The sequence below is a fragment of the Myripristis murdjan genome, chromosome 5, assembly GCF_902150065.1.
Source record: "Myripristis murdjan chromosome 5, fMyrMur1.1, whole genome shotgun sequence".
In the NCBI taxonomy this organism is placed as follows: Eukaryota; Metazoa; Chordata; class Actinopteri; order Holocentriformes; family Holocentridae; genus Myripristis; species Myripristis murdjan.
This window is the reverse complement of record NC_043984.1, coordinates 11,884,048-11,902,558: the sequence shown is the minus strand read 5'-3', so window position 1 is coordinate 11,902,558 and position 18,511 is coordinate 11,884,048. Positions and strand designations below refer to the sequence as shown.

Genomic DNA, 18,511 nt, shown 5'->3' with positions numbered 1-18,511 from the left:
AAAAAAAGGAAAAAAATGCAAACACAATGGGGCGGGGGCAATGGTGGGAGAGAAGAGAGGACAGAAGAAGAGAGGTAGAGGGCAGTAAGGAGGGGGAAGAGGAAGGAAGGATAAAGGAAGGCCTAAACTTATTCACTGGGGGAAAAGAAAAAAAATCATCACTGAATATATAGATTTCTTTTATTCCTTACATCACTTATATAAATATATCGAACCCCAAAAAGAAAGAACAATACTCTTCTGCGAAAAAACAGCGCAATACAGAAACCCACAACAGCAGTAAGGCAAACAGAAAGCAAGAGATGAGAGAGCAGTGAGAGAGTACATGAGAGGAACGGAGAGGGAAGAAGGAGCAGGGGAGGCCGAATGAGACGTCGCGAGGAAGAGAAGGAGGTATGGGGGGGAAAAGGCAGAGAGCGCGCAACTGTGCGTATGAAAGTTTATAAATATGTGGGATTAGGAGAGGACGGGGCAATGGAAGAGTGTAAGGGAGGGGAAGGGAGGAAAGAAAGCATAGACAGAAAAAATAAGGAAAAGGAGGAAGGCTGGAGAACGGAGGGACGAGGAAGAGGAGGGGAAGGCTTGACTGAGGTTGACTGTCCAGTGTGTTCTTGTTATGTGCTACGTGACCCTGTTGCCTGCGTTTGTGTGACTGTGTGTTTGTGTATATCCTGATGTGTTTTATTATCTGTGTGTGTGTGTGTGTGTAAGTGAGTGTGTGTGAGTGAGAGAGAGAGAGAGAGAGAGAGAGAGAGAGAGAGAGAGAGGGAGAGAGAGAGAGAGAGAACTGCATGTGTATTTTTGTATAATGGCAGCACACATTCCACGGCAACAGTGAAACACATGCTCACGTGTCTTGTGTGCTCTTCTGGTATATAAATTCAAAACAAAAACAAAGAATAAAAACAAACAAAAGAATCATATTTGCAAACAAATACTAGCCACCTCAGGATTTCACACCTTCTTCCCTTTTGTACATTTGACACATCTTGATCATCGTCCAAGTTTCCTTTTTTTTTTTTTTTTTTTAAAAATGTTATACTGAGAGCAGTCCCCCTCAGTCCTCCATCCTTTTCCACCCGACCAAGAGTCTCTTTCTTTCCGTCTTTGTTCCCCTCTCTCTTTCCTCCCCCTTTCTTTTCTTTTCACTGAGAACTGGCCCTCTCTAGCACACGCAGGTCATAGTTCTTTTTGGCGGCCCTCAGTTTGAAGAGGCTGGCCGCGCTGTTGTTGAGTTTGAAGGAAGCACTCTGTGCAGCCATGGTGCTGGGGAACACTGCCACCACTGTGTAGAGGTGAGCCGGATCGTGGCCGTCGCCCTTCCCCACCCCGGGCCCCACGCCAGCCCCAGGCCCAGCACCGGCTCCCATTCCAGCGGGCCCTGCACCAGGGCAGGGGCCACAGCCTCCTGCTCCTCCTCGGCCTCCCTGGGGGTCCTTCAGCCACTGGATCTTGGCACCACACAGCGACAGCTGGTTGAAGAGCTTCTCAGCCTCGGGCCGTGAAATCCCCTCCGGAAGGTCTGTTACCTCGAGTACTCGACTTACCACTGGGCAAAGAAGAAACAGGGCAATCAGAGCCACGGGTAAAATGTGAGCAGACATCATAGCTTAAGCTGAACTGTGAGATGAAAAGAAGCACATTTACAAAAGTAACAAATTGAAATTAATTATTACATAAAGCTTAACTGTGTTTAGATATGTATTTATGGTATATTCAACAGGTCTTTACCTCTTTAGGTTAATCAGAAAGATTAAGTACAGGATGTCTTGTTTTATGCCATTTAGAAGAAGAAGGTCTAATGAGGAAAATTAACCTAGAGACCTAAAATATAGTCTTCAATTTAAAACTTAAAATTTTGCTGGTTGTCAAAGGCCTTCACTAGTCACATCTCTGAGTGAACCTTAGCTAATTTGTGACTATAGGGAAGTTAAACTGAAGGGCTGAAATAACACAGTACTAGACTGGTGGAGGCAGAGAGATCACTTCTGTCAATTTCAGCCCATCTCTCTCTTCTACAGGTATAAACTGCTGGATCTCATTGCCACTGACCACAGGACATCTATTACTCATGTTGAGTTTAAGAAACATTAACACAAGGTTACTTTGCTCTCAGGTGTGTCACTCTCCATTACACTTGCCTGATTGACTGACTTGAGACTTGAGTGAAGCAATCTTGAAGAGTAATGAGAAAAACCATGTGTGTGTGGCACAGCACTGCTGGCCGCCTGACTCTCAGTTCTGACTGCACAGTTACAGCACAAATGTTTTGATAATACTTTTGGCATGGCGGGTCTTGGTCTTACTGAAGCACTGCCACCACAGGATTATTTATAAGACTTTTGCAAACTTTTTCACGACTCATGGGTAACCTTTTTATTCTCTGAAAAGCCCTCTATACAACATACAGTGTGCCCCCATACACCTGATGGAACAGTGGAAGTCAAACAAGCATGAGCCAGGTCTATGTTCACATGCCACATTAAAGCAGTTTGGTGGTTTGAGTCAATAAATTAAATCATGAACTTCACTAAGTCATGAATTAAATGAATTAAATATGGTCAGCCAATCTCCTAAAATCAACAACACTGTGCTATCCCAGTACTTTGGTGTTACCAGTTAAAAGTTTCCTCACAATCATTTACTCCACTCCTCTACCTGAGCACCAAGAAAGGGCCAGTGCAGTTGTTAATTAAGAGCAAGGAATTGTGGCTTTGATGGAGAGCTTTTTAAAAAACAGAAAAACTCATGGGAGTGTTTATAGTTTATAATTAAAGGAAAACCCCAATCATATAACATATGGTAGACGATGGTCTACTGATCTGTAAAGTTAAATCTATATCTTACCCATGTCAGTGGTGCCGAGATCTGTTGATGCAGATTTGAGGGTTTGTTTTTTCCCCCGTGCTCCATGTTTCATTACTCCTTGGCCCTTTAATAAAACACCACAGAGATTACACAGCTAATTATTAACATGCAGTAATACATCAGGACAGCAGATGGGGGTGTACGCAGTAAGTAGGAAGCTTAGACTGAACTGTGAGGTAACTCAAGGCACAAACAAGCGTAACATACAGTAGAGGGCAGAAGAGACATGAGGGAGGCTGCAGCAGAAAAGGAGCGAATAGTAATCCGGTACCAGTCAGAATAGTATGACCTTAAGCTGGATTGCCTAACTTAAAAAGCAACTTTTACCTTTTCATATGTTTTCCATTCATATCAAGTTGCATAGTTGCATTGTTCTCACAAAATATGTGAGAATGATGAAAAGGCTAATGTTTATAAATGCTAAGAACTGAGGCATGCTTAATTTTTAGTTACTGCTCTATATGTAAACAAAAATCTGGGTAATGTGGAGGAAATGTATTTATTTTAGGAGAACATAATGCTAACTGGTCTACCTCTACATCTGGTGGAAAAAAAGAAACACTGTTCACATCTGTGATGGATTTTTGACCCTAATTCATTGAAAGTTGGTCTCTTAAAATGCTTATGTACAATAAAAAAAAAAAAAAAAATCAGAAAAAGGAAGGAAAACTGATATTTCAGTGTTTACACAGTATAAACACACCAGTTACCATAAGCTATATAGCCACATCTGATGAGCTTAACCTGTTTTGTACCAACATTTGTACTCGGTTTCAAAGCATTGCTATAGATCAATATGAGAGGGAAAATGATAAAAATGGATGGATAAAAAAATGGATAAGAACACACTGAGACATACTTCATGAATATCAAAGTGAGACCAGTGGTAACATGGTATTATATTGCATTTTTGGGTATTGAGTCCTACATAAATGCTGTCTCCTTCTCCTAGCACACCAATGAAGTGGCTCAGGTGGCTGGAATATATTCATTTTCAAGAAACTGTAATTTGTATTGATTCAAAATTACACCAAATACATTTTGAACAGTTGTTCTCTGGGTTTATTAAGCACAACATCAATTGAGATTTTGGATACTAAAAACATTTTAGAACCTGCTAGTGCTCAATGTTTCCTGAGATTCTTTATCAAGTCAGTTGATGCTGCCAGTCACCTAATTCTGAATAACTGGAGATTTAAGTAAATAAGTAAAACAAAAATTAAAAAGTTCAAATCCTTCAATGTCACAACCTATATGTGTAGAGTGGCTGAGTATGGAGACAATCCAGTACAAATGCCAGCTAATACTGACCTGATGGGAGCTGTAGGAGGACTGGCCGTGCATGAGGGGAGGAGGACATAAGCTATACTGGAGAGGCTGGCCCAGCAGAGAGTAGCGCCCATCACCTAAACAACATAAATCACATGTTAAAGTTGTAATCATGAATGTTGTAATACTTAATTTGGTATTATACTGTCCTAGCAGAGAACAAATGAATCTAAACTAACCCATCTAACCCTAAAGGAACATGAAGGATAAAAACAAGTGATGACAGGTTTCACAATAAGGCCCTTCTATTTTCATGTCCAATAGTGTATAACTTGTAGAACAATGTAGAAAAAAAACTGCAAAGTAATCAAAGCTATTCAAATTTGTGCCAAAGGGCTTGAATCTAGATCACTATTTGAGAATTTTTGTCTTGTGAAGACAGTGTTATGAGGACTTGCGTCACTATAGTGCTAAGTGCTGGTGGACTGACGCAAGTTTGTGTTTGTATGTGTTCTCATGCATTCACAAGTGTGTGTTTTTGGTTGTTAAGGTAATGTGGCTCTGAGTGTGAATACAGGCCAGAGGGCAGGGTAAAGCATGTATCATGTGAATCTGTTGAGGTGAGGTGTACTAAGGTCCTTTGGTTTGGGGCCAACAGCAACATGACAAGATCTAGAGATTTAGAGGTTCACTGTGGAAGTGGGTGAAAGAGCAAGAGTTGGAGCAGGGGTTAAAACACACAGCTGTAACTGCTGTGGACTAAATGGTAACGGTCAATGCAGACGTGCAGCTCAGAACGTCCATATTATGTGTACTACGAATGTGTGTGGGTGTGTGCATGTGCAACATGTATGTGTACACCTGTGACCACACACCCAAATACAAGAAGTGCAATCTAGTGTATGCAGTCCAACACAGTGAGGAATGCACAAACTTATATATTGGTCAAACTTAAGAGCCATTAAACAAACACATAGGAACTCTGTGTACTACCACACACAAGGTTTTTTAAACAATACTGCTCATTAAAAATAAAGATAGACAGACAGCCAGAGACAGATAGACAGATAGATAGATAGATAGATAAAAGTTATGCAGTGCCTTTAGTAATTGGGCGTTTTGAAAAAAGAAAATTTCTGTTCAGTTGAAATTAAAATAAATTACATGTATTCTAAATAAAATACAGAGAATGTCCTACATAAATAATAATGTAAATAATAAGATACATTAAAAAATAATAATAAAAGGCTGACAACTGACGTTTGTCTATACAATTTGCAGACAAAATTTCAGACAAAATGCATTATTGACTTTTCCCCCATGCTAACAGTACACATACATACATATGCATGCTGCATACATCATATTTGTGTTATAAAGCTGTAATTTTGAACATCTGTCCCAGTGTACCTTGCGTTGGTCCTCCAGGCCGGGGAAACTGGGAGATGAGGGGTAAGGGTCCAAGGCCTGGACAGACGCTGTTGACGCTGCCGGAGGGAGACGGGGTGGGAGACTGGGTGGGGGAAGCCAGAGGACTGGTCAGCTGTGTGCTGGCCTGGACACAAAAGGAGACATGCAGAGGAAAACAAATTATCACACAGCTGATTGTGTGCCACTGATTACATTATACTCACCCTCGTGGCACTACACCACCCAACTTAAACTCAAAGACATAAACACATAGGCACTCCACTCAGTAAACAAAACATGAGCGATGCCACAGATATTACACTACCTGTACATTAATTCAGAATTATCTCACTCTACGTTACATTGCTGAGTTTGTGCCTTTTAGATAAAAAAAAAGAACTAAGCCTTCAGATAAGACAGACTTAAAATCCTATGTTATACATGTGATTTGCAGTACTGCTTGGAATGTAGGAAGTGTCTTATAGTAGAATAATTAATGTTTCAGCAATGTAAGTACTGGATAAGGACTGCTGCCAGTATTAACCCAATCGTTTTGTTTTGTTTTGTTTTTTTTAAATAGGAAACCATTATGTACTCATGTAGGGGACATTTGTGTGTGTGTACCTGTGGAGTGTTGTCAGGTTTGTAGAGCTCTCCTGGCTTGCTGGGTCTCTGCTCTATGCTGTAGTATTTGCATGGGTTCCACTGGACCAGAGGAGGATTCTGGGAAGGCTGTGGTCCATTAGGAACACTGAGCTGCATGACCATCACTCCAGTTCCTGGGGGCGGTACTCCTGAAACACACATGGACACAAACACACACAGTTAAAGGGCCATTATATCATGCATGACTTTATAATCAACTTCTGATAGCAACCAGGAAAAATACACTGAAGGGTCTCCATAGATCAACACATATATCAAAGCACTGTATATGAATAATTGTACATAAGAAGTCAGATGATGTTATTTTTTGATTCCTGCTCTGTCTCAGTACTGTCCAAGGAACACTGCCCATCAAAACATGTGTGTGTTTGTGTGCCATCTAGGCTGTATACTTTGTGTCACTCCTTCACATTGAAATTTCAAAAATGGAAATTTGGGTATAAATTTAGGCTAATAAAACTAATAAGCTTAACTTAAAAAACTTAATAAATGTTAATAAATTTTAACTTGGAAAAAAACAAATACTACATTTCAGGAAATACTGACAACCATTTTTAAATAAACAATAAAAAGAATAATAAAAAGAATAACTTATTAACTTAAAATTACATTCAGATTAAGATTATAATTATTATCATCATCATCATGAATATACCGTATTGATCTGAATATAAGACGATATTTTTTCCATTGAAAATGCCCGGAAAAAACGCCCTCGTCTTATATTGGGGGTCTAAGCAAATACACATGTATTGTACTTGCATATGTTCCGTGCTTGAATACAGTACACTTCCCCCGCTCTGGCACGGTTGGAAGGGGTGTGCTCCAGCACGGTACGGGCGTTCATGCATGAGCACATGCATGGTCACGCACGCGGCGCGCGAACGTGGATACAACGTAAATCATGCAACTTTCCTCCTGCCTCCGCAAAATCGATTAATGCGCAGCGCGATTACCGGCGAATGGCCGCATCGCGCAATCAATAATCAACCATGTTGTCTGTGTCGCTGTCCATGGTGCTGCTGCAACCGCGTATAAACAAAAGTTGATTTATGATGAAAGGTATATATGGCAGTCTGTGTGCACCGCACACCTGTCAGATCCGGCAGACCTGACCGGGTGGGCGCGGTGCCGACTGAGGCACCAGCCGGTATCAGGTGGGCCGGCCGGTGTGCGCCGCCACCCGCTTGAATGTAGCAGCCAGTTGGACGCTTTCTGAAGTTACCTCCGAAACTGTCAAGGTAAATAAACATCCCTTAACCCTGGCCATGAGTGCAATGTGAGACGGTGGCGGTCTCAGAAAGAAGAGCTAAAAAAAAAAAAAAAAATGCCCACAGCCAGAGAAGGGCTTTTCGTGGTCCAAAAACTGGTTGATTCAACGAGACTGACAGGAGGGTGTGCGATTTTGTGAATGAGAAACGTAGTGAAGGACTGCCCGTTACGAGGGCTGTGATGCAGCAGAAAGCACTTGAAGCTGCCACAGAGCTCAACATAGCCCGCACTGAGTTTAAAGCTAGCATGGGCTGGTGTTGCAGAATGCAGTGGCGGATTTAAGAAATTTGGGGCCCAAGGCAAAGGCAGGCATGGGGCCCTCTGAGATGAGAGGACAACACACAAAACAGGGCCCCCGAGACACACATTATACGATAAGCATTCTGCTGACATTTTAGCGAAAGTATTTTAATCAAAAACATAATTAATGTGCGCAAATAAGTAATAACTGTATTAACCATAAGTGTATGAGGAGTTTTATGGGGCCCTCAGGAACTTGGGGCCCTAGGCAACCGCCTAGTTTTGCCTAATGGTAAGTCCGCTCCTGGCAGAATGTCCATATAAAAAGTATTTTTCCAAAAAAGGGTCTTGAAAAAGAGGGGTCGTCTTAAAATCAGGGTTGTCTTTTATTCGGGTCAATACAGTATAAAGTTAGCAATAAAAAGGCAGTCACAGTCTTAGACATCTTGTTTTACAAAATATCCCTCAGCACAAAAGTCAGCCAATGAATCCCAAAGGTCAGATGGAAAACTTGGCAAGTTGCCTTTGGCAACACGCTAGTGTGTACTAATGATTCACACCTGAGCACACAGCACAAAACAAAACCAATGATGAAAGGTTAGAGGGTAAAGAACTATTTTGTTCAACATCAAGGCCTCTGCAAAGTTTAGGTTCTTTAAACATTACCTTTTCTAAGGGCATCAATTTTAAGGTTCAACATATGAACTCGGTGTACCTCTGTCTAACCTTTACCCTGGAAACCTTATACCTGGTTTTTGCAAGAGTGGGAAGCCCACTAGTCAGTGTACAGTTTGCGGGTGCATAACAGGCTGGGATTTTATAGTTTGGTGCTAGTTTATGTACATCCCTCCAGTCTCATCATAAGTTTTGATAAGTTTTCATTCAGCTGCTGCCCTTGAGAAACAAACTGAGCTAGCAGAGGGAGAGGAATTCCCAATGAAGAGGGCAAGAAAGAGTTTAATTTCAGACAAGCAGGAATACCTTGTTTTTTAGACATGTTTTGAGAATGTCACTTCTGGGGTGGATTTTGCTTTATTTTTTACAAATCAAGCATAAGGCTAATGCCACCCATTTTGGAAATCAAATAAATGAAAAACACTGGCATTGAGTTTCATGTGTTATGCCTACAGATATCTATATCTATCTATCTATCTATCTATCTATCTATCTATATCTATATCTATATAGATATAGATATAGATATCTAGATAGATAGATAGATAGATATCTACCTCTTGAAGCTCATCGAGAGAATGCCAAGAGTGTGCAAAGCAGTAATCAGAGCAAAGGGTGGCTATTTTGAAGAAACTAGAATATAAAACATGTTTTCAGTTATTTCACCTTTTTTTGTTAAGTACATAACTCCACATGTGTTCATTCATAGTTTTGATGCCTTCAGTGAGAATCTACAATGTAAATAGTCATGAAAATAAAGAAAACGCATTGAATGAGGTGTGTCCAAACTTTTGGCCTGTACTGTGTATATATATATATATATATATATATATATATATATATACACACACATACACACATACTCAAAATAGTTGGCGACTAATTATTTAGTAATCGACGTAATCGTTTTTTTTTTTTTTTTTTTTTTTTAAAGCTTTGTTTTTGTTTGCCTTTGTTTGCAGTAGCGTTCATCGGAGTCTGCGGCGACTATGGCGAGCTGGCAGCAGAGCTCCACAGTTGGGGAGCATTTTACCCAAAATATTAATGGGAAGACTGTGAAATGCAAAATCTGCAAGGCAGTTCTATCTATCTATAGATAGATAGAACTGATCGATCGATAGATAGATAGATGTAAGTACTGGATAGATGTAAGAACTGGATAAGGATAAGGACAGCTAGATAGATAGATAGATAGATAGATTTTATTTATTTATTTTAAAAAGAGAAATTCTACATCTAAGTTCCCAGAGAGAGCCAGCACTGCCACTATGCCACTCAATTCACTGGCTGCCCAGCCCTACTGGCATCAAAATTAGGACAGTGGTATTCGCCTACAGGGCAGTGAATCAAATTGCCCTTCCATATCTACAACCTCTGGTCAGCTTCCAAACTTCAGCTCATTTACTCTGGTCTTCCAACCTTGCAGGTCATTTCACCCCTCTGTCGCCACATGGTCTCAGAGGTCACTGATACCAGCTGCGACTCTTGCATTCTTCGCATCTCAAAAGTGGAATGAGCTTCCCCCATATGTCAGTGCGGCTGAATCACTACTCATCCTTTGCCGGAGACTGAAGACCCAACTCTTCAGCTTACACTTGGACCACACTTGCATTACCCTATCACATCAGAACCTATTCCCCACAAACATAAATTCTCATATGTGTGTGTGTGTGTATATCTATATCTCTATCTCTATCTAACCCATCTATACCTATATCTATCTATATGTGTATATAGATAGAAATAGATATATCTATCTCTATCTCTATCTATCTCTCTATCTATAATTTCTATCTATAGATAGATAGAGAGATAGATAGAGAGATAGATAGAGAGATAGATAGATAGATAGATAGATAGATAAACAAAACAAAAAACAAGTGTGACTGATATACGGTTGGTTTGATGTTGACAAACTGTACTTACTACAAGTTGCTGTGGACAAAAGCATTAAATGCTACAAGATGTAATATAATGTAAAGTTATATGCCACCTCTGAGCACAAAGTCTCACCTGAATATTGCTGCTGCAACTGCTGAGGGTTGCAGGGGGACGGGGACTGAGTGATCTGATACTGCTCAGTGTTGGGGGGCTGCAGGTAACCTACTGATGGACTGGAAGACAGACACAGACAGGAAACAGAGAAGCACACGCACACACATGCACACGCACACGCAAGCACAAACATGCACAGAAAATGGAGAAAGTGATGTTGCTGGTAGAATGAGAAATTAGATTCATACAGAGATATATCAAGGAATCACACAGATTAACACATCAACATGAAAAAAGAGAAAAACACTCCCAAAAAATAGAGTTTCATCATTTGGCAGTAATCTATAAGCATTTCATATCAATACACACCTATGCTCTGCTGAAGTTAAATTACATTGTTAACAGTTTTCTCTACATTGACTGCTCTGATTTCATTGCAAAGACAATGAAATCTGAGCATTTAACACAGCGAAAGTAACTTCCTCACTACGTGGTGAAACTCCAATAACTAATTAGCTGTGACTGCTGTTTAAGCTGTTGCAACATCTTCATATGTCAAATGTCACATTAATGATAGTATAGTTTGAGTACCATTTAAATATGCTATAGCTATGCTCTAGGGTCATTCAGTCATTATGAGTGGAGGGCAAATGTTTGTCTGACCCTCTAATTTCTGTTATACCAATGTACAGCTCTACAAGTAATGAGGCTGAAATGGTAAAATACAAAACGTACATCAAAGTAAAGTTCTAACAAACATTTCTAACAAGTTTTTTTTTTTTTACATTAACTTTAGTCTTTTATTGATTAAGCAATTCAGGGATATGGGTATGGAATGAAAGACTAGGCGATGGTTCCCTTGTTTCTAGCTTTATAAGAGTTTGCTTCACTTTAACAAATAACTGATATGAACTGTGCTACACCTCATCCCAAGTGATGCACTTAGTTCCAATATGGACTACCACAACTGTGCTTTGTGACATACCTTGTGCTGTTCTGCTGTGTGGGGGTGATGACACTGTAATAGACAGGCATGGGCCCCTGGACAGACTGGCTGACTGGCACCATCACCTGCTGCTGGTACTGCTGCTGCACCACCTGCTGAGACTCATTTCCCACTGGCACCTGGACAAGGGGAAAGGGGAAAGAAAAATGACACCCTATTTATAATAAATTAAAATTAATAGGTGATAATAACTGCCTATTGCTGAGGCTTACAAGTCAAAGACTAACAGGGGAGGTTAAAGCAGAGAAATGTTTGTTGAGCTACAAAACCCAATGGTAAATCAATCACTGATTATGATGCCAGCATGAGAAATGGATGAGCTGAAGTGAGTGTGAAACTGCTTTCAGTGGGAATATCTCCTTTAAGCTCATTTATCAATCTGAGAAAATGTACTTGCGTGTGGTCAAAGAGTCAAAGAAAACTGCTATTGTATTTACCATTTGCTACATATATAACTGACTGAACACCTGTACCTGATATGAAGGCATCTGTGGGTACTGGACCATCATGCTCTGCATCTGTCCTCCCATGCCTGCCCTCTGGGAACTGAGCAGACCAGGGTTTTGTGGCTGCTGCACCCCCATCATGCCCTGGTAGCTAGGCTGCTGGCTGGGCATCATGGTCTGGAGACCTGCTAGAATGAGCGAAAAAACAATTCAGGTCAGATGGGACAGAGAAGTCACAGTTTAACTGCATAGTTGTTATATCCTAATTAAATGCTAGTAGTGTAAATACTGACTGGGTATCATCTGGAAAACTAAAAAGGATAAGGATAGGACACAAGTTAAGTTCACTGAATTTTTCCAAGTTTTCAAAGTCAAGAAGCTTTCAAAATGGCAATGTTGTACAACAGTATTTATTTAAAAATGAATGAAACTTCATAAACTATTTTTTTTATGAAACACGCCAAGAAAATATGTAAATGTTACATAACATGCAATGTGTAGTCCTTGTTCATCACCTAAAATTAAAAATACTGAGGTGACAGATGAATGGACTCGCTCATACTGCTTGCTTTTCTCCTGCCAAGAAAAACACTAATGTAATAACTGGCAAGTATGAGCAATTCTTTAAGTTTATATAAAATAAATCTTATCACAGCTTTTTTTTTTTTTTTTTTACATTTTTACAACAAACAGCATTTTTAATTATTTTGTAGGTGCACAAAATCAATGCTTCCATAATATAAAAATATTGCGATTCAGTGGACTTCACACCAGTGCTATATATAACCAAAAAAATTCATTTCAGTCACTTTGGTCCAACCCAAAAGGGCCTTAGTTCACATACTGCCGTTTTCCTGCCTGTATAAAACATGACCATCACAAAGCTTAGGTTTCGGTACAAGTGACACCCATGGACTGATACGAGATCTCAGTAACCACCAGGTGGTTCATAATCTATGCTGATTTGGCAGGCCTTCACAATGAGCCAGAGTCCATTCAGTTAGTAAACAATGTCTGTCAGCTACTGTATAAACACACGCACAGTCAACCTTCACAAGTCCCTAATGAAAAGAGGCTGAAGGATAACGCTGCCAGGGGTTTCCAGGTAATTTTTGTCTATTTTGGTCCAGGTATATTTGACTTGGCAGAACAATGCTGGGCCAAGGTTATTTAAAATCCACCTTTCACCTGGTATACTTAAAAACATAGTATGTTTTAGCCTTTTCTTTTCCTTGGTACACAAAAACATAATTCTAAAACACACTGTGTTGTAAATTATAAAAACTGTAAGAGCACATGTAATAAAAAAATGCTACTAGTGGTGTAATTCTGCACACGTTAGCTGTATGTGAATGTCTGTTTTTGTCCTCTTTTGCTTATAGTTGTGGATGTGACTTTCAAGCACAAGAATAAGCTGTACAGACTATACGTATTCACCTATCTAAAATTGTGATACTGTCTTCTTCAGTACACTTCATCATGAAAAATGTTGTCAGCTGGAGGTTATAAATAGACGCCTAAAACAAGTGAGTGACACATATGCCCTGAAGAGGGCTTGCAGTCGAAACGTCAATTTTTCAGCGCAGCTATGCTGTTTTGGAGAAATAAATTTCAACTCATGGTTTGAAAGAAAATATATCTGAGCGATCCTTTCCTTATGTTTTGGTATTTGTCATTTTTGCTCACAGAATCAGCATCAGTCATTGACTAACCCTAACCCTAACCCACACTGACTTGAGTACTGTTTTGTTTTTCTTTCTACTATAGCGGGGCACAGTGTGCCTCAATACTAACCTGACTGCTGTGTGGGCTGAGGCATGGGTTGCGTGCGCTGGGCAGTGTAAGACACCTGGTGGGACATGGGCTGGGGCACACGATACTGCTGGCCCGAACTGGGGTACTGACCAGGAGGATAGTACGACACCTGTATCTGGAGAGAAAAAATAAGATTAAGAGGGAGAGACCGTGCAGAGTTACTGCAGGAAACAAGACATTTTGATCAAATAGAAATAAACTGGACAATTAAGAGGAGAAAAGAATGGCTGTTGGTAAATGACAAAGGATTTCAGGATAAGTAAAGTATCGAGCCATCTGGACATCATGGAAAATCACAGTGATATGGATTTACTTCTGTTAAGCAAAATAGTTGTTGAACACTGCAGTTACAGGTTTGCATAAAATGTTCAAAGTTCTGAATGCGAGTCAGCCAGTCATAACTGAGGACCAGATCTACCCATACTACCCATTTTATAAAAGAGTGGTCAGTTTTACTAACCAGCTGGCATAAAGAGAGCTTTTTCAGTAAATTGTTACAGATCAGTTGAACACATTGGTGGTTTAACACTCCACCAAAATAATTTCAGCTTCTGCTTCCTCATTAGGGTGCAACAGCAACAATGAGGTATGCAGTGATGTTGTGGAGGGGAAAAAGTATTGACTGAACACAGTGCACAGTGGTTAGGAGGTACAAATGCTGAAGCATGTTACCTTTACTGTTATCAGTCTGGATTTCAGCGCAGTAAGGGTTATACAACTGGGCTAGATGTAGCTACCACCCCACGCCCACTTTCCCATAAGAGATAATGAAGGACGCACAGAGGACATGAAAATTGATCGATACCTGCTGCATCCAGCTTAATCTGCATACATGACAGCATTCAGCCCGTCTAGAGGCTTGCACTCATGTTACACCGTCAACCACCCACACACCAAGCAACACCATGCATCTTTCTTTCCCGGGCAGCTCTCTTTATACAATATGAATTTCACTGGACAGGAAAGATAAACAGAGTTGCGTAGGGTGATAAAAGCCATATAGAGACAGTATCTATATGGGTCTGACCTTGGAACTACAGTATAAAAATTGTGAGCAACAGAGTGCAGGATGGAAATGTGTAAAAATAAACTGTAGCAAACTGGGAGAGAGATAGAACAGCAGCAGAATATTCTGGGGATTTGGTAACAGTCACATGCTAAACCAAAACTATTTGCAAGTTCTAAAGCTGCAAATACTGGCCACAAACAGGTACCTGTATAATATTTGACGATTCAAAGTCACATAGGTTACTAAAAAGGATACAGTCTTTCTGCTGCAGTGTAGTAATAGGCCAATCCTCTATTCTCTGTTAGGTTTACTGTGGAAGAGGTAGACTGTGGCTCTGGCCAAATAACTAGTAAATTAGGCTAGAATGCCTAATTTGCTAGTTATTTGAAGGGCATGTTTTAGTGAACCAGCCACTTTAAAGGGATGTCACTGACATCACATTTTCCTTCTCAGCAATGCAGCAGTATTACTAAGTCTAGATGAAAATGCATGTCTAAATATACTACTAAAACCACCAAACTCCAGACCTTGCCTCAACAACTTGACGCCAAAAGCTACATTACAGGGCCTTATTTCCCCTACAGGATGCAAAACAGTTAATTCAGTTTAGTCTTCTCTCTGTGAATGAATTTTAATAAATACTTTATGGTTTCAAGCCAAAGGGATGGAGGGATGGAAGAGAGTGTGAGCGAGAGAATGAGTGAGAGAACTCATTAATGTCACCGCCTCTGCATTCAGAAGAGTGTGACAAGCTAGCTGGCTGGCTGGCTGTCTGAAACCATGCTTGTGAAGGTGACGCACAGCGTCCTGAGTGAGAAGACAAGACTCCCCACTGGCTGAACCCTGTTACTTCACAGGAATCATACCATTGACGGGTCACACTTCCCAGCAGTCTGAGAGCTGGTTCTCTGGTTATAAGTTTAAGGAATAAAGTTACTGTCAAGTTTGACTGTCTCCACCTTTTTGAGGCATTTGTGCATTATTAGTTCATTTTCCAGTAGAGTAAGGAATGATGTGGGGAAGGGAAGGATCTTTTTTTGTTTGTTTGTTTTTGTTTTGTTTTGTTTTTTTGGAACTCTAAACAGTTGGGCCATGTTTACTTCAACTGTTATGAACTTCAAAGGGGTGGGTACATAATGATAGAAATTTCATTTTACAGGTAAATGTTTAATTAATTTAATGACAAATAAAAACTAACCACAAGGTTAGAAATGTATTATGATTCTACTCATTTACATGTATAGTGAAAAAAGTTTTGCAAGTTGAGCACTGTCTGAAAAAGCAAATCCAACCCCGTTCCTAACAAAGACAGAACATGGTGGACTCATATTAGTCATATTACCAAGCTTTACCTACATCCAAGTGATGTGGTAAAACAGTGATTAAATTTAATCTCTGTGGATCTGGCCCTGTGTGTTAACAAGGTGATAATCATACTGTGTTGCCTTTTCCCTTTCTTCACAAATCTCAACATTAACATTAATTGAAATTAGCTGTAAGGAACAAGATCCTTAACAACAGTGCCCATCTGAAGTGAGCAGGAACACTCTGGTATGAACCAAGATGGTGTGTCTGAAATTAATGAATAAACAATGAAAAATGAATGAATGAAAAATACACTGTATAACACTTGAAGACTATTTAAAAACTATTATCAATGTATGTTGCATTTCTGGTCCATTTTGTTGTATTTTCATAATTCCTCTGGAAAACTGAACAAAACATAGATGACATGATGTCCCTTTGAGATATTTCCAAAGCAAAAACAACAGACCTCAATAAGAAAAAACCTCAAAATCAAAAAGCAACCATTCCTCTTTAGACTCAACATTCTGCAGGACACCTTAACACAACATAACTATAAAACATGTTGGCTTTTGTGTGAGGGGTCTGACTCACTTTTTTAAAACCTGAAACTACTGAAACTTGCACTTTACATGGCAGGTGCTCACCGCCTACACCAAAAACACAGCTGAATACAGTAAGTCAAGAAAGTTCTCAAGGGATGTTTGAAAGTCATTTTAGGAAACGTAGTTTAAAAAAAAAAAAAAAACACTAACTAATGTGGAAGTAAAAAAGGCAGGATGACACAAAGCCAAAATAACACAAAGGTTAACTGCAACAGTTTATCACACAAAATAACTCCTTAGAACACACTGAACACCACAGCTTGATTTTATGTAACAGTGTAGAATTATCTCAAAGTGAAACTTTCATTTAGGCTACAGCAGTCATGTAATCTAATCTAAGGAGCTGAACACACTGCAAATCTGTAGTATTCTATATTGAAAATACATTTCAATATGGTGAGAAAAGTTGTTTTTTTTTTTGTTTTTTTTGCTTCTTAGGATTCACAGCAGATTCATTTTGAAAAACACATACATTATTTGCATTGTCTTGAAAACTAAAAAATAATGAATTAGACCTAGTTTACTGGTTTAGTCTTTTACTTCTTTTCTATATTTGGAAACAATTTAAACCATAGATATATTAATGAGCAAACAGAACAATTAATCACACTAAATGACTTCTGACAACTCAGACAGACAGCCCTGTCATGACTGTAAGACACACTGATGAGTAAAGCAATGAGGGAACACTGTAACTTTTTTTGGACACAATTACATAAGCTTTTTAAATTGCACAGTAATTGATGGATTCTGCAGTACTTGTGCTCTACTGGCACTGTTCTAAGTTACTTTGAAGCCTACTTCTTAACTCACCAAAACTTCAATGACTGTAAGAGGCAATTTTTAATTTAACCCCGTGTTAGCTTTAGATTTGAGGAGACCTGCTACCAAGCCATTTGCTACCAGACATTTCAACTCTTATTAGCATGTCTCTTTTATTACACTGACTTACACAAGGATGAATGCTGATCTTGAAAAGGCTGGGGCATACTGGATGTCCTTGAGCCACAGGCAGACACTTTTTGTAGGAACTTTTTGCTAATCAGATATCCATCTTCTTCACCAACACCCTGGTCATTTTTGAGGTCAAAAAGCTCCCAACATTGCTGATATCAGGTTCTTTTTGGTGGCTATTATAATGATGTCTCCTCTCAAGCAAACAAAGTATTTAACCATCTAATACAAGCTACATTTTTAGTAAAACCTTGTTGGGTACTACACCAAACATGTTAAACAAAACAGATTTTGAATCACAATTTGACCAATATCTGATCTATTTTAATGTTGTGACATGCGAAGAATGCCATACCTGCTGGGGTGGAGGGGGCTGCATGTAGCCCTGTGGTGGCGGTGGGGCCTGCATGACGGGCTGGGATGGAGGAGGTGGTGGGGGTGGAGGATGGGGGTGTCCAGTGGTAGGCTGGTAGCTGGATGGTGGGGCCATAGGCTGACCCGTGGTGGCCATGATATAGCTTGTCTGGGGTGGAGGGTGCTGGGAAAGCACAGTGGGAGGGGGCTGATACATAGTGGGAGGCTCGGGGTTCTCACTGGAGCCCTGCCGACTCAGCGTCATCTGGCTGAACTGAGGCGCCAGGTCTTCTCCCTGGAAGGAATGGAAATAATGTTATTAGGTGGGTTTTGACCACCACTACACTGTAAAAACATTATGATGAAATCTGGATTACACACTACTTTATATAAAATGTGCTGTCCATATAACATTTAACATAAATTGTTGTGCAGAGATTAATATTGTTTATACTGAGCGATAGTACGACAGTATAGTTATGGTAGCAACTGACACTTTGATTGCAGATGTCTAAAACATCAGCAGGCACTGTCAGCTATTAAGCACAAAATGTAAAGCATCATTCTTAGCTAAGAAACAGAAAAGATTAGTAGGAATCGGTGTACAAGATGGGCATGCTGA

At 39.9% G+C, this 18,511-nt stretch overlaps 1 protein-coding gene across 15 annotated transcripts in view; it reads right to left on the bottom strand.

Moving 5' to 3' along the window:
- Nucleotides 1-961: 961 nt before the first annotated feature.
- r3hdm2 (R3H domain containing 2) overlaps nt 962-18,511 on the bottom strand; it is a 69,645-nt gene continuing 52,095 nt past the window's right edge. For 8 of the 15 annotated variants that reach the window (XM_030051259.1, XM_030051267.1, XM_030051263.1 and 5 more), the window contains 10 exons: nt 17,891-18,184; nt 13,642-13,777; nt 11,875-12,032; nt 11,381-11,520; nt 10,414-10,514; nt 6,172-6,341; nt 5,548-5,692; nt 4,180-4,274; nt 2,848-2,932; nt 1,146-1,549 (listed from right to left, as the gene is read on the bottom strand). In XM_030051259.1, coding sequence (XP_029907119.1) covers nt 1,146-1,549; nt 2,848-2,932; nt 4,180-4,274; nt 5,548-5,692; nt 6,172-6,341; nt 10,414-10,514; nt 11,381-11,520; nt 11,875-12,032; nt 13,642-13,777; nt 17,891-18,184 — 1,728 coding nt within the window. Of the gene's footprint in view, nt 1,550-2,847; nt 2,933-4,179; nt 4,275-5,547; nt 5,693-6,171; nt 6,342-10,413; nt 10,515-11,380; nt 11,521-11,874; nt 12,036-13,641; nt 13,778-17,890; nt 18,185-18,511 lie in introns of all 15 variants that reach the window. The other 7 variants (XM_030051255.1, XM_030051256.1, XM_030051266.1 and 4 more) reach the window with 2 other exon arrangements.